Source organism: Cavia porcellus, unplaced genomic scaffold, assembly GCF_034190915.1.
Source record: "Cavia porcellus strain 051 isolate PalLab524CR breed Dunkin Hartley unplaced genomic scaffold, mCavPor4.1 scaffold_6, whole genome shotgun sequence".
Lineage (NCBI taxonomy): Eukaryota > Metazoa > Chordata > Mammalia > Rodentia > Caviidae > Cavia > Cavia porcellus.
The window spans coordinates 77,884,805-77,898,912 of NW_026947489.1; the positions used below are offsets into that span (position 1 = coordinate 77,884,805).

A 14,108-nucleotide genomic window follows, 5' to 3' on the forward strand; every position below is an offset into this window, starting at 1 on the left:
ATTAGATGTCGACGGCGCGCTTTCGTGACGTATCATTCCGCGCCAGGAAGATGGCTGCATTGGCTCTGTACATGAGGTGTGCTGCGAAGCCATTGCTGCCGGTCGTCCAGACTTGGGACCTCGAAGCAAGGCGCTGGGTGCGGGCTCTGCGGAGGAGCCCCGTGAAAGTAGTATTTCCATCTGGAGAAGTGTTGGAACAGAGGCGTGCTCCCGGGAAACAGCCCCGAAAGACAGTCCCTGAAGCGAGTCCCCAGGAGCAGCGACATAAACAGCCGCTTCACATATCCCCATCCCAGACGCCTAGCACCTGGGAAGAAGCAGGGCTGCACTACGATAAAGCTTTTCCTGGAGACAGAAGGCTGAGGTGATGTGTTTCTGAGGCTTGTCACCTATTCCAGTTTCTCTTCCTGCCTCCCAGCGGGACCTTAACCTCCTTTGGGTGAAGTTTTCCCAGCACAATCTGATAGTTTTTATTTTATTCTTTTATTATTGTACTATTCAGAACATATGTCGCTTGGAATGTGCTTCTATTCCAGTGAAACTGTTTGTGTCAGTAACAATATGGATAATCGCTCATCTTTCTGTTTTTAACCCACAGAAGTGTAATGACAATCGTTAAGTCCCGGTCATTTCGAGAAAAGCAAGGGAAGATTCTTTTGGAAGGTCGCAGGCTGATTGCAGATGCTCTCCAGGCAGGAGCTGTACCGAAAGTTTTTTTCTTTAGCCGTCTGGAATACATTAAGGAGTTGCCAACAGATAAATTAAAAGGAGTCAGCCTTATAAAGGTGAAATTTGAAGATATCAAGGATTGGTCCGATCTAGTAGCGCCACAAGGAATAATGGGTTAGTGGTTACACAATGTGTCACTAGGTGTAACGACTTAGAATTTCTTGTCCATATACCTGTCTTAGAGCAACAAATTTTACTTAAGACAAATTGATGTTAACTGCTGAATCCTTTCTTAAGACACCACCAAAAAAGTATAGTTCTTAAGCCTGTGTATGATGTTTTCAGTGGAAGCTGAAGCCAATTTTGTACATCTGTATTAGGGCTTTTTACAGTCTTTAGGAAAAGCCATTATTCCTCGTGTTTCTTCAACTTTTAACGTCAGACTAAAAATTGAAGTATTTCCTAAAAGATACTGCTCTCGGTTTCCATGAAACCTCAGCCACTGTGGTGATAGTTATCAGTAATCTTACTTCAGAGGCAGGTCTAAATAGTGAGGAGTAAGCTAAAATTTACTGCTGTTAGCCTAATGAGTAGAACACTTTGTCTTCTGCGGTCTTTATGCATTTGATTGAATCTAACTTAAGAGTTCACGTAATCATGATATCTGTGAGCACTTCTGTCTAAATTCGGGAAAATAATTTTTTTTTTTAATCGGTACCAGGGATCGAACTCATGACCACACGCCATTTGATTGAATCTAACTTAAGAGTTCACGTAATCATGATATCTGTGAGTACTTCTGTCTAAATTCGGGAAAATAATTTTTTTTTTTTTTAATCGGTACCAGGGATCGAACTCATGACCACACGCTTGCAAGGCAGGCGCTTATGCCACTGAGCTAAATCCCCAACCCTAAATTCGGGAAAATAATTCTTTACACCTTTTTGGCACTGGAGCTACATGTATTTCCCTGTTGTGGGCTCACTGTTGTGACTCCATCGTTGGACCATATAGCCATTAGTTGAAAGAAGAGATTCTAAGAAACTAGTTTGTCTCTGTAATCCATTGGTTCACAGGGATTGGTTTCCCCACACATGTTGCTCAGATTGTATGGTGCGGACGTGAGATATTAAAGAATTTGGAGTTACACAAAGTAGCTGTACTCTCATTAGCTATACCCCTTTAATCTTCGCTCAGTACTTAACTGACAGTGGCTTTCATTTTTACCTGCTTGCCATTTTGGGCATGTGTGATGATGGAGGCCAGCCTATTTTGGACTTGAGTAGCCTCTATAATGATGAATGATGACTGCTTTCATCATTTCCTTTTAGCCAGATATGCTGGCACATGACTGCTCCTGTAATCCCAGCACTTGGGAGGCCAAGGCAGTGAGTTGAAGGCCAGCCTGGCCTACATAGTTCAAAGCCAGCCAAGATCCTATCTCAAAAAAAAAAAAGTAATCACTTCATCTTTGTTTTCTTGTTGCAGTTGTTGTTTGAGACAGGGTATTGCTGTGTAGTTTAGAGAATCTTTTTGCCTCAGCCTCCTGAGTCCTGGGATTATACCACCACACTCAGCCATTTCATCATTTTAAAAAATTCGTGTTATTCAGCTGATTTGTATGATGTTATATTTCAAATTTGAGGAGGGGTTGAGGGGAGAAATTGATTTGAACTAGCACTGCATATCAAATGTTAGACACTCCAAAACCCAGTGATGTAAGTGGGTCCTCTACAGGTAGACAACCAAGTATGTTAAGGACTCCTAAGTTCCCCTCCCCATCTGAGTCATCTTGTGGCCATGATGCATCTGTAAAGTACAGGATCCCTACACATAGCTGCCTGATGCCATGGCATTGTCTACATTCAGGACTTTGGAGAGGCTCCTAAATTTTTCTTTATATTGTGAATGAGGGCAGTAATTTGGGATTTTTGTTTTGTTTTGTTTTTTCTTTTTTTGTTTGTGGCACTAGAGGTTGAACCCAAACTTTACACAGAGCTACACTACATTCCCAGCTCTTCTTTACTTTTTTTTTGTTTTAAGACAGGGTCTCTCTAAATGGATAAATTCCTGAGATTGAGCACAAACTTGTGGTCTTCTTCCTCAGTCTCCCAGAGTGCTGGGATTACACATGTGCACCACCATGCCTGGCTAGTAACTTATTTATTGAAGCAATCATATATAACAAATGCTAGTAAAGTTTAGAAAATTGTTCAGTCATTTGGGAGCATGCTTACAAAGGAACTCTTTTATTTGGTATCAGTTTATATAAACAGCTTAGAACAGTGCCTAACCTAAAGAAACTATTACCATTACCACCTCTCCCAGCTCACCAGGAAGAAACTTGCTGTGAATATGCAGTATGCCCATGAGAATAAGTTCATCTGCACCATAGAAATTTCAAATACTGTAAGGCCATTTTAATTTTAATATTAACCTTTTTCCAGTTTTTGTTTTCTCCTAAACATTTCCCACAAGACTTGGCAAGCTGGAGAGTACAGTGTAGAGATTATTAAATAAAAACTTTTAACTAAGGATACCACTTACTGTCTCCATTTTTCCAGATACTGCCAAGCCCATTTGTATTCTTTTGTATTAGACTAAGGACAAGGAAGTCACTAGGCAAATATGGCTGTGACTGATCTAAAACTCTGAAGTTTCTGAACCTCTAGCACGACACTTTAGAAGTAATTTAATCCCTGCCTACACTCACAATCCCTTCATTTTGCAGCCTTTGTGGAGTGTGGCCCAGAAATAGTGCCTCTGAGCTTAGGTATTTGAAAAGGGAGTCATTATTTTGATGCTTTCATTTTTTGAATTCAGATTATTTTTCCTGGGAATGTAGTTTGCATTTTAAAATAAGCCATGAAAAAGAGAGAAGTCTCAAGTGAGATACAGCAGACTAATTTTTAAATATTTAGGTTAAATTTACAAATTGTTTTTCTTTTTTGAGACGGGATTTTGCTATGTACTTCAGGCTGGCCTTGAACTTACTATTGTAGCCCAGGCTGTGCTCTAACTTGGGGTGATCCTTTTGTTTTAACCTCTTGAGTGCTGGGATTACAAGTGTGTGCCACCATGCCGAGCTGAATATACAATTTTTTTTTTTTTTTTGTACTGGGAGTTGACTTTATACTTGTCAGACAGGCGCTTGTGCCACTGAGCTATATCCCTGGCCCTAAGTTTACAAATTATTTAAAAATATTTAGCCTCAAAAAAAAAAAAAAAAAAAAACCCAAAACTAGGGGCTGGGGATTTAGCTCAGCGGCATAAGCGCCTGCCTTGTAAGCAGGCAGTCATGAGTTCGATCCCTAGTACCGATAAAAGCGAAAAAGACAAAAAAAAAAAAATAAATAAATAAATAAAATAAAATAAAAATATTTAGCCTCCCTAATAGGAAAACTGCATGTCAATAAATGAAATGCCACTTTCCTCATCACAATGGCAAACATTGAACCATTATATACTTTCAGTGTCAGGATTTGAGCTGGAAAATAGGTAGTTATGTGTTCCAGACGTGAGTAAACTAGAATAGCCCTTGGAAAGGGTACTTCAGTGTCATTTATTAACGTTAGAAGTACATATGCACATTAAAAAAAATGGTGTACACTGTCTGTCCACCTCACAGGTGTTTGTGCTAGAGAAATTTTCAGACATAAACACATGTCATAAGGGATAGTTATTGTAGCAGTGTGTGTAGTATGAAATTTTTAAGTGATTTGTCAGTAGAAGAGTTAAATGAACTGCAATACGTTTATGTTACTAAATAACATGCAGCAGTTAAAGTAGTTCCAAATGTCCTGACATGATGTTTTCCCAGACATGTTATTGAGTAAAGTAGATCACAGAATAATAATTTGTTTGTGCTGAAAAAGAAGTAGTCTCCATGTCAGTACATGCAAAAGTTTTAAAAGGATACTCTCCAGGCTTGAAAACAGGTGGGCAGGAGAGGGTTTACAGTGGTGGAATTTTATTTCAAGTTTTTCAGACAGAATGAATTTATATGTTTTTTGTATGTAATTAAGAGTACATAATGAAGGGTAAACAGATGGCAATTCAAATTATTGCCGGTGCCCACATCAAATAAATGAACCTCCTGTGTTCTTTCCTTAGGGATTTTTGCCAAACCTGACTGTGTGAAGATGACGTATCCAAAGAATCAGCTCCACCATTCACTGCCTTTATTGTTGATTTGTGACAATCTCCGTGACCCTGGGAACCTAGGGACGATTCTGAGATCTGCAGCTGGGGCAGGCTGCAGCAAAGTGTTACTCACTAAAGGTAAGTGCACCTATTGCCATGTGAGTTGGTTGGCCATTTTTAAATGCGCCAGGGCTCTAGGCAGACATGCATGGGTCCAAATTGTGGATCTGCCCCTTACTAGTTTATATCCATGAGCAATATACTAAATATCAGTTCCCTTATCTGTAAAATGGGAATATATAGTATTCCTCATAGGGGTTTTGGTTTGTTTTTTTTTTTTTTTTAAGACAGATTTTCACTATGTAATTCAGGCTGGCTTTGAACTCACTATGTAGCCCAGGCTGGCCTCAAACTTATAGCAGTCTTCCTGCCTCAGCCTTCAAAGTGCTGAGGTTAGATGTGTGCATCACCAGGCCAGACTTTTCTCTTCATAAGAAATTTTGAGGATTACCTGAGATGATTCAGATAAAATACTTTGTACCATGCCTAAGATAATGTGTGATCCAGTAAATGTTGATTTATCTTGTAAAAGTATTTTAAAACCTGTGCCAGGTTATTAAAATTTTTCAAAATTTTCTTTTTCTCCTTAAATAAAATTTTAAAAAAAATGCAAAAAAAAAATTTTTTTTTTCAAAATTAATCAGGGCAAATACAGGTGCCAATTTTAATATTTGGTTTTAGGTCCTGCATCTTGTGTTCCCAATCTGTTGGGTCTCTGAGACCTTCAACCTTTGAATTCTGGTCCTGTGAAAGAAGAACTGTCAATAGAGTGTGACTGTACCATGGTGATATGTTTCCCTTAGCCTCAGGACGGGTCACACACTCCATACTAGTTACCTCATTACCTTCTTTCTCTTCTCATCAGCAATGGGGTTGAGATGCTTGGCTCTAATTAGAGTTGCCAAATGGATGGGACAGGCAGAAGGTGCCTATTATACCTTGGGGGTGGAGGGAGGGAGGGGGGGTATCGTTCATCACAATCAGCTGAGCGACTATTAAATATAAACTAATAGTGGTCATGCTGAGACTTGCTTAAGTGGCTCCTTTCAGCTCTCCCTGTTCCTACCCTGTTGGAGTATGTTTCTCTGCCATTGTGAAACTTAGATCCTGGGGTCCCACGGTCAGTACCTCACTTCGTTGTTGAGCACTCAGGTAGCAGATACAGTTTTGGAAATATTTCTCAATTCCAAGCAGAGTAGTTTGCACCAGATAGCTGTGGCCAGTATTAAAAGAGGTCGGGAAAGTAGGAGGAAGTGCTTGTTGTGGTCCCGGTGTGAGGATGTGAGGAGAGAAGCGTTACCTTTTCCTTACTCTCTGCTAGATGAAGTGGTCAGATTACAGAGTTCCTCTCACAGATCTGGGCTCTTCTTCTAGTTCCTTCCCCTTATCTCTTGGCCCATAGCTGCCTCTCATCTCTGGTTTGCTGCAGTGCACTGGTAAAACTTGTGTGTGGGATGCATGTGGACACTCTGACATTCTGTGTCTTAGTTTCCCATTTAAATCTGGTCTGCCTAGCCAAGCAAGTTGGTGTACCCCTGTAATCCCAGCATTCAGGAGGCTGAGGCAGGAGGGTTGCCGTGAGTTCAAGGCCCGTCTGGGCTACATAGTGTGTCTAGGCCAACCTGAACTACATAGCAAGACTCTGCCAAAAAGACAAAAGCAGGGCCAGGCATGGTGGCATACACCTGTAAAATCTCAGCACTCATGAGGCTGAGGCAAGAAGATTTCCATGAGTTCGAGGCCAGCCTGGGCTATGAAATGGGTTCAAGACCAGCCTGAACTATAGAAAACTCTGTCTCAAAAAGAAAAAAGAAAAAAAAAAAAATCAATCAACCAATCAATCTGGTCTGCCTAGTTAATCTGCATAAGTTTGACAGACTAATTTAAGCAACAGGAGCAGGCTTGTGCTAACAAGTTAGGGGAACACGGCAGGTGTGTGGTGCAGCTGTGGTGCCATATCCTGGTTGTGCCATCTCCCGTTTGTCCATGGTGAAAGCAGACCCTGAGAAGGCTCAGGCATCTGCCATGCAGCCAACACATAGGAGTGGTTAGGCCTGGCCCATGGGGTGCTGTGGGTAGGTTCATCTGGCCTCCTTCCTGCAGCACAAAGAATGTAGCGAGTGGCTAAGACTTCTCTTCACCCTGGACACACTGCACCTGATCTGGCATCTCTTATGTGGAGAATTTCTTTTCCAGTTGATCGTGAACATTGAAGCCACGTGGGTTTTTCTACAACACCAAATCAGGTTCTGTCACCGTTTTGGTTAAAATTCTCAGGTATTATATTGTCATCTGATAAAATTCCAAACTCCAGTTGGGCATGGTGGTGCCCAGCACTCTGGGAGGCTGAAGTGGGAAGATTGCAAGTTCAAGCCTGCTGAATGACTTAGTGAACCCTGTCTAAAATTTTAAAAATTTAAACAAAGAATCGCAGTGCAGTGAAAAGACCCTGGGTTCCACTTCCAGTACTGCATCAATCTATCAGTCAATCTAAACTCCTGCTGTATGTGGTGGCTCATGCTTGTGATCCCAGCATGTAGGAGGCTGAGGCAAGAGTATTACTGTGCTTTTGAGGCCAGGCTGGGCTACTTAGTGAGTTCTAGGCCAGCCTACACTACATAGTGAGACCCAAAAATTAAAAAAAAAAAAAAATCCAGACTCTGGTTTAGCTTCCTCTACACTGACAGCTGCTTGTCCCTCTCTCCGTTCCCGGCACAGCCCCACAGTCAGCTGGCCTCTCCTTGCAGTTCTTACATCCTGTTACTCTGCCTCTTCTCTGTGTCCTCTGCTTGGGCATTTCTCTGACAGCCACCAAAGAGCCAGCTCTGTCATCATCTCTTCGATGTTTGATGTTTTTCCTGCAAGTTCCCCTTTGTGCAAGTTTTGAGTTACTTTATTCATGCTTCTTTCATAGCACTTAACATGGATAGCTTTGTTTTGTCACAGTATGTAGCCCAGGCTGGCCTCAAACTTGCTGCCTCAGCTCCCTAAGTGCTGGCATTCCCAGGTCACTTATTGCTGATGTTACCATCTGAGTGAACATTGTCCCGGCATCAACACCCATGGTGCCCGGACTTCCTGCGAGGTGGTACTTCCTCTCACATGCCTTCTGCACTGCTGGGCATGTATGTGTGGACAGTGTTCTGAGCACTGGTAGGGGATCCTACAGCCCTGTGCTGGATGCTGCCATTGTTCAGGAGGCTCAGGAAGGTCCCAGCTATCGAGAAGGCTTTAATGCAAAAAATTGTCTTAGCCACAGCTCCAAAATTAATCTGATTTGCTTAGTTTCCTAATCTGGGAAGTCTTAGTTGTGTCCTCACTTTGTTTTCTAGGCTGCGTGGATGCCTGGGAGCCCAAAGTCCTACGGGCAGGCATGGGGGCGCATTTCCAGGTGCCCATTATCAGCAATCTGGAATGGGAATCAGTGCCCAACTATCTGCCCCCCGACACGCGGGTCTATGTGGCAGACAACTGTGGTCTCTATGCCCAGGCCCAGATGTCTAACAAAGCCAGTGACCATGGCTGGGTGTGTGATCGACGATACCTGAAGTTTCACAAGTATGAGGAGGAGGCGGAGGAGGAAGGCAAAGACCTGGAGATCAGAGCCAGGAAGGGCTGGCTCCCTGAGCTTGAGGTTCAGAGTTACGACTTGGACTGGACACAGGCCCCCGCGGCCGTGGTGGTAGGTGGGGAGACACACGGCTTGAGCCTGGAGTCCCTGCAGTTGGCTGAGAGCACCGGGGGCAAGAGGCTGCTGATTCCCGTTGTGCCTGGAGTGGACAGCCTGAACTCGGCCATGGCGGCAAGCATCCTGCTTTTTGAAGGAAAAAGACAGTTGCGGGTCAGGGTGGAACACCTGAGCAGGGACAGGAGCTATCCCTGAGGGGACGCCTCTAGCTTCCACTCTGGGGCGGTGTCAGGAGACTGACCCAGTGGGCAGCTGTGGCCTCCCAGCCTGTGTGCAGGAGGAGAAAGTAGCGATTACTGCCATCACGTGGTTATTGGAGCAGTAACAATTTCCATAGAAGTTTCTGCTCTCATAAATTACAAAGGTCAGAATTCTTAGATCTCCCATCGCCACCAGGTTTGAGGTTATATATGATCCATGTGGCTGTGTATATCTGTTTTAAAAATTGTCCATTAGGGCTGGGATGTTGCTTAGTGGTAGAGTGCTAGCATGCACAGGTTCTGGGTTCTATCTCCAGCACCTCAAAAAAAAAAAAAGAAAAAGCCAGAGATAATAGTTCAGTGGCACAAGTGCCTGGCAAGCGTGAGGTTGTGATTTCATTCTCCAGTACCAAAAAAAAAAAAAGTTACTAAGGAGCATCTTTTTGTCCAGAAAGTTTCCCAACACATCATGTTTGTCCGCAGCATTCCCTCCATCGCTGGGGTGTTTCATAGCCATGAAGCGCTGGTTATAAGCCATGGCTGAGTCACTTGCATCTGATCATTGGTCACTGGAAAATAAACTTTAAAAGTTTCCTTTGCACACGATCAGCGCGTGTCTGTCTTCATCTTTGGCCTAGTGATAAGGATACCTCTAAGAGACGAGTGACCTGGGAAACTGAGGGCCACAGGTCATGCCATTCACCAGCTGGCTGTTCGTCAGGGCTGCACGTGTCAGCCTCTGGAGTTGTTTGGTCAGCTGCCCTCTGTGTCCCCCGCTGGCAGTCAGAAAAGGTTAAAATTCATCAAGTAGTGTCGTACCTCTTACCTCTCTAAGTGACTCCCTGAGAACTATGCAAAAAGGAAACCGAGGTGTAGAATCTGCATGTTAATGTTGCATCTCAGGAGAGCGCGGCTCCTACTAGCTGCCTTCCATAACTAGTTCTGGTTATGACTGGGATCTAGTGTCTTGCCGAAGTCTCCTGCTCTCCAAAGGGGCTCTGGAGAGTGGTTGGGATTAAGCGGGCGGTGCAGTTGGCAGGGGTTAGTCCGCTGGTAAGCTCGTGGCTGAGCACTGCTAGGAGCTGGGGTCTGGAGAACTCTGGAAGTGGGGTGACCTGGCAGAGTGTGTTGTTCCCAGCTCCTCTCCGCTTTCGTTTCCCAACCACCATGCGAGCAGCTCCCTCTTGCCGAGCTGATTCTGCGGTAGAGCCAGCCGCCACAATTGGATCCGCTGACCTGGGAGCCACAGTGACCCTGTTACCCTTTGGGTTGTGGGTGTGGAGTGTTTTGCCCTGAGACAGCCAGGACTGATGCAGTCCTCTTTCAGTTAACACTTGATTACATGTAACCTATTTACATTTCTAGTCCCCTTCCCGCCACAGAGGACAAAACTTCCAAGAACAGGTCAGTGCTCCTGCGCACAGTGAACAGAGGGATCCCTCGAGGGAGGGCAGCCGAGATTCTAAGTGCTTGGGGCCCTTGGCTCACCACACTGCTGCAGGACCCTGCTGTTCTCTCAGAGCCCAGCAGGCTGGATCCTTATCTACAAGGTGCCAGCAAGGGACATGAGGACAGATGCAGATGGCAGTCACTGTATCTGTGGGCAGCTCTGGGACGCAGTGGGTGGACTGGACTATGGGCCTCATTCCCAACACTTATTTTTTGAGACAAAGCCTCGCTATGTCGATCAGGCTGGACTTCACTATCTAACCCTCTTCCTACCTCAGCCTCCCACATGCTGGTTTTATAGGTGTGTGCCACCACACCCAGCCAAACACTGCTCCTGTAACCACGAAGAACAGGGGTTAAAGGCAGCAGTGGGGTATAGTTTTACACATCCCTTTGAGACAGTGGCTCTGGTAGTGGTTTAGTTCTCTGGGGATCCTCTAGGTGCTCACTTAAGTTGCCAGCACACCCAAGATAAAATATGTAACCCTCATTCCTTCCCTTTATGTTCTTCAGGCCCCAGTAAAACTGCCCTTTGGGGGAACCAGGTAGTCAGGTGTGCTTTGTGCCCCAAGTGACAGATGGCATTGCTTTGGGGTGTTTAAAGGAAAGCGTATTTGCAGTTCGCAGTTGGTTGGCAGCATCCCCCCAGGCTGAGCAGCCTCAACTGCAGCTAGGGTGTCAAATGTCTCCTGTGGGGGCCCACAGATTCTTGAGCTTCTCCATCAGCAGTCAGCTGTTAGAAATCTCGGGTGTGTATGGCCGCAGATCCCTGGTCCACCTTCAGAAAGTAGATGGGCCAGAGCTTCTGCACCGCTGCTCACCAGCAGCTGGCAAACTTGAGAGGAGGGAAGTTGACTGTCACACCAGCAGGCTCTGCCTGGAAGGCAGCCTGGAGAATTCCTGACACTCCACAGTCTGCTGACAGTCTCCCCCTCAGCACCTTAAAAATGTGCTAAGAAACAAGTTACTTAGTGGAAGGCTTTATCTTTCCAGCATGAAACCTGGCATCTTCCACTTTTGTCTTTTGTCTCTGGATTATGCTCCTGCTGTTTTTGGTTTCTTTTTTTTTTTTTGTCTTTTTTCCTTTTTAGCAGTACCAGGGATCAAACTCACTACTGCCTGCTTTCAAGGCAGGCGCTTATGCCGCTGAGCTAAACCCCGGCCCCTATTCCTGCTGTTTTATTACAAAAAAATCAGTGAACAAACCATCTCCCTCACCATCACGGGTGTCAGGAAAACACATTACTCACTGTATGGTCAGGGGCTCGCACGGTGTCAGGTTCTTTTGCATATTCACAGGTGTGATTTAGCCTAGGGGCAGGAGGATGGCAGCCCCATCTTTCAAAACGAGTACTAGGCACCAAGTGGTGGTTACAGTGTTTCCTGAGTCATACTGGAAAATCACTACCATGAATTTGAAATTCTGAGGCCAACACTTGTCACCATTTTCGCAGTAAACAATAAAAGTGAGCAGCATCTGACAAGAAAATCTGCTTGGCTGAAAGATGAACACTCACTACTAGCCAAGCTCCCACCTTTTGTTGCGGCACTGCTGTAGTACTGGCTTCGGCCACGAGGTGGCGGGCCTCGCCTCAGAAATGTTTCTCAAAGCTGCAGGGAAGGGTCGGGTTTTCTGGATTTAAATTATTTAAGGGGGTGGTGGTCAAGTGTCCACCACAGACCATGCCGCGGTATCAGAGCTCCAGGCAGACTGTCATAATTTTGGCGCAAGTAAGAGCCTGAAGTTCAGGAAGACTTGTACTAAAAACTCAAATGGGAAGTGGCACAACTGGCCCAGCTTCTGTGCTAGCCTCTGGTGGAGTGGCTGGGCAGCTCTGGGCAGATGTTAATGCCCCAGGGACCCAGTCACACAGGAGCCACACATGGTCCTTCAGTTGGCCAGTTAACGCTGCGGGGCAAGGGGCACAGAAAGCATTCTCTTCCCCCACCGAACTCCCTGGTCTTTCGGGCCCACGGGATCTCAGGACCTTCTATAGCACTTGCCCCAGGGCTCAGCAACTCCAGATGTCACCACCATTCAAGCAGAGCTGAGCCGCCTTTGCCATTCCTCACACAAAGACCCCCAAAACAGCACCTGCCCAGGCTCCCCAGCTAGTGCTGAAAACCCACAGCTGTGCTGCAGGGCCTGGTCCACCCTCTCTGGTTCACCTGCTTCTTGCCTCAAGAACACACTGCGCTTGTTTTTTAAATCTTTTGAAGAAAGCACTCATGTTTTGTTCTGGGGACTCATGTAAACCCAGCCAGGATCCCACACATCTAGGTAAGTGCTCTACCACTGAGCTGCACCCCAACCTGCTCTTTTACTGTTACGTTTTTGAGGCAGGTCTTGCTAAATGACCCAGTGTGGCCTCAAACTTCTGATCCTCTTGTCTCAGCCCTCCTGAGTAGCTGCAACTGTAGGGTTGTGCCACCAAGCCTGGCATGTTGCCACTTCTAACTTCCAAGATCTGTTTTCCTGAGTGAACGGGTGAATGGGATAAGCTGGACACCAAATCAATGGATGCAATAGATTTCCAAACTGGGAAGCCATGTGGTCTCAGGAGCTGACATCATGCTGCACGCCACTCCTCCCTGTAAGCCAGCACTGGCTCTGGCTCTACACAGCCAAGTAGGTCATGTCACGTGTGGGGTCAGTTCTTTTTTTTTTTTCCTTAGTTGGGGTCCTGCTGTGTGGCTCAGTTTGACCTCCAATTTTGGTCCACCACAGCCTCCCAGTAGCTAGGATTATGTGACTTTTGCTGCTCTTAGTACTGGGGGTTCCCAGTTGTGCTGCAGATAAGAACTCCTTTTCTTACCTATTCTTTCTTTGGAGTTGGGTGGGCCGTTGCCAAAGCTGCTGCTTCCTCCATGCAGGAAGGAACAGGGGTGGGGGAGGAGGAGCAGTGGCTGTCACAAGGTCGGGCCTCAGCCTCCTTCACACCACTGCTGGGACATACCATAAGCCAGCCGAGTGGCCCTCCTGACGGGACTTCCATGTCCTCCACTGTCCACAGGAGAATGATCATTTTTTCCCTGAGTCCTAAGACCATGTCACTGTGCCCTGACTGTGGCCTGTGTGGGTGGCTCTCTTGTGTGAGCCGTGAGCACCCAGGAATACAGACCCGGGGTTGCCTCTGCCTGCTTTGGCTTGCACACTGGCCTAGGTGGATGGTGGCTTATACCAGTTGCACATTATTTAATAGAAATCTAACTGTCCCTCAGAACAAGTTTCACCCACAACTGCTAATACATTTCCTGGCTTGGGAAATATTCTAAGACACCACAGCGGTGAGCCACTCTGATGCCATGAAAACTGAAGCACCTGATACCTTTCCCAGGAGGAGAAATCCCAGCCATAAAGCAGAACTGACATAAAACTACACCCAGCCTTTTGTGTCCTGGAGAACCTTTCACCCTCCACATATGTTCACAGGCCACGGCACCAATAAAGAAGCTCAGTCAACAACCATCTGTTCCCAGAGCATTGTCCCTTAGGCACACTACTGGGAGGAACATGTGTAGGGAAGGTGCTGACTTCAGTGAGGACCCTCCTGTATTCCGGGTCCCCAGCTCAGGTCTCAGAGCGGAGCCACAGGAAACACTCCTGTGCCTCTGCAGCCCATATTTTTGCCACTCCAAGCTCTGTGCCACAGTGGCATTCCAGTCCCAGGTGGCAAGCCGGGGCCTGCCCAGGCTAGCTGGAGAAATGGCACCATGAACAAAGTGTGTGTCTGCTCCTGTGTGACCGGACAGAGCGGGACCACGTGCTCATGCAGGCCCCTGCTAGCATGACATTTCTACATGTGTCCTCACACACCGCTGGTTTTCTCTGCACCCTGAACAGCGCAGCACTGTCAGGTCTCCCTGGTGTGTTCCTAGACCGTAACCTGTTGTCTCGA

General features: G+C 46.0%; 1 protein-coding gene across 4 annotated transcripts; it reads left to right on the plus strand.

Moving 5' to 3' along the window:
- The first annotated feature begins 24 nt into the window (after window positions 1-24).
- Mrm3 (mitochondrial rRNA methyltransferase 3) lies at window positions 25-9,366 on the plus strand. Of its 4 annotated transcripts, none has more exons than XM_003469550.5 (4): window positions 25-364; window positions 599-843; window positions 4,783-4,950; window positions 8,205-9,366. In XM_003469550.5, the coding sequence occupies exons 1-4, from the start codon at window positions 51-53 to the stop codon at window positions 8,753-8,755; spliced, it is 1,278 nt and encodes a 425-aa protein (XP_003469598.1). In that variant the 5' UTR covers window positions 25-50; the 3' UTR covers window positions 8,756-9,366. The 4 variants fall into 4 exon arrangements, with proteins under 4 accessions (XP_003469598.1, XP_023420801.1, XP_023420802.1 ...); XM_023565033.2 differs by lacking the exon at window positions 25-364 and adding an exon at window positions 1,391-1,458 and having other exon boundaries at window positions 606-785; XM_063251082.1 differs by lacking the exon at window positions 25-364 and adding an exon at window positions 1,391-1,458 and having other exon boundaries at window positions 680-843.
- The last annotated feature ends 4,742 nt before the right edge of the window (window positions 9,367-14,108 follow it).

What these genes read in the sequence shown, in the direction of transcription:
- Mrm3 (XM_003469550.5), top strand. Translation starts at nt 51, where the DNA reads ATGGCTGCATTGGCTCTGTACATGAGGTGTGCTGCGAAGCCATTGCTG. An exon ending in AGCGCCACAAGGAATAATGG is followed by an intron (nt 844 to 4,782) that starts GTTAGTGGTTAC and finishes TTCTTTCCTTAG; the next exon opens with GGATTTTTGCCAAACCTGAC. An exon ending in CAAAGTGTTACTCACTAAAG is followed by an intron (nt 4,951 to 8,204) that starts GTAAGTGCACCT and finishes TTTGTTTTCTAG; the next exon opens with GCTGCGTGGATGCCTGGGAG.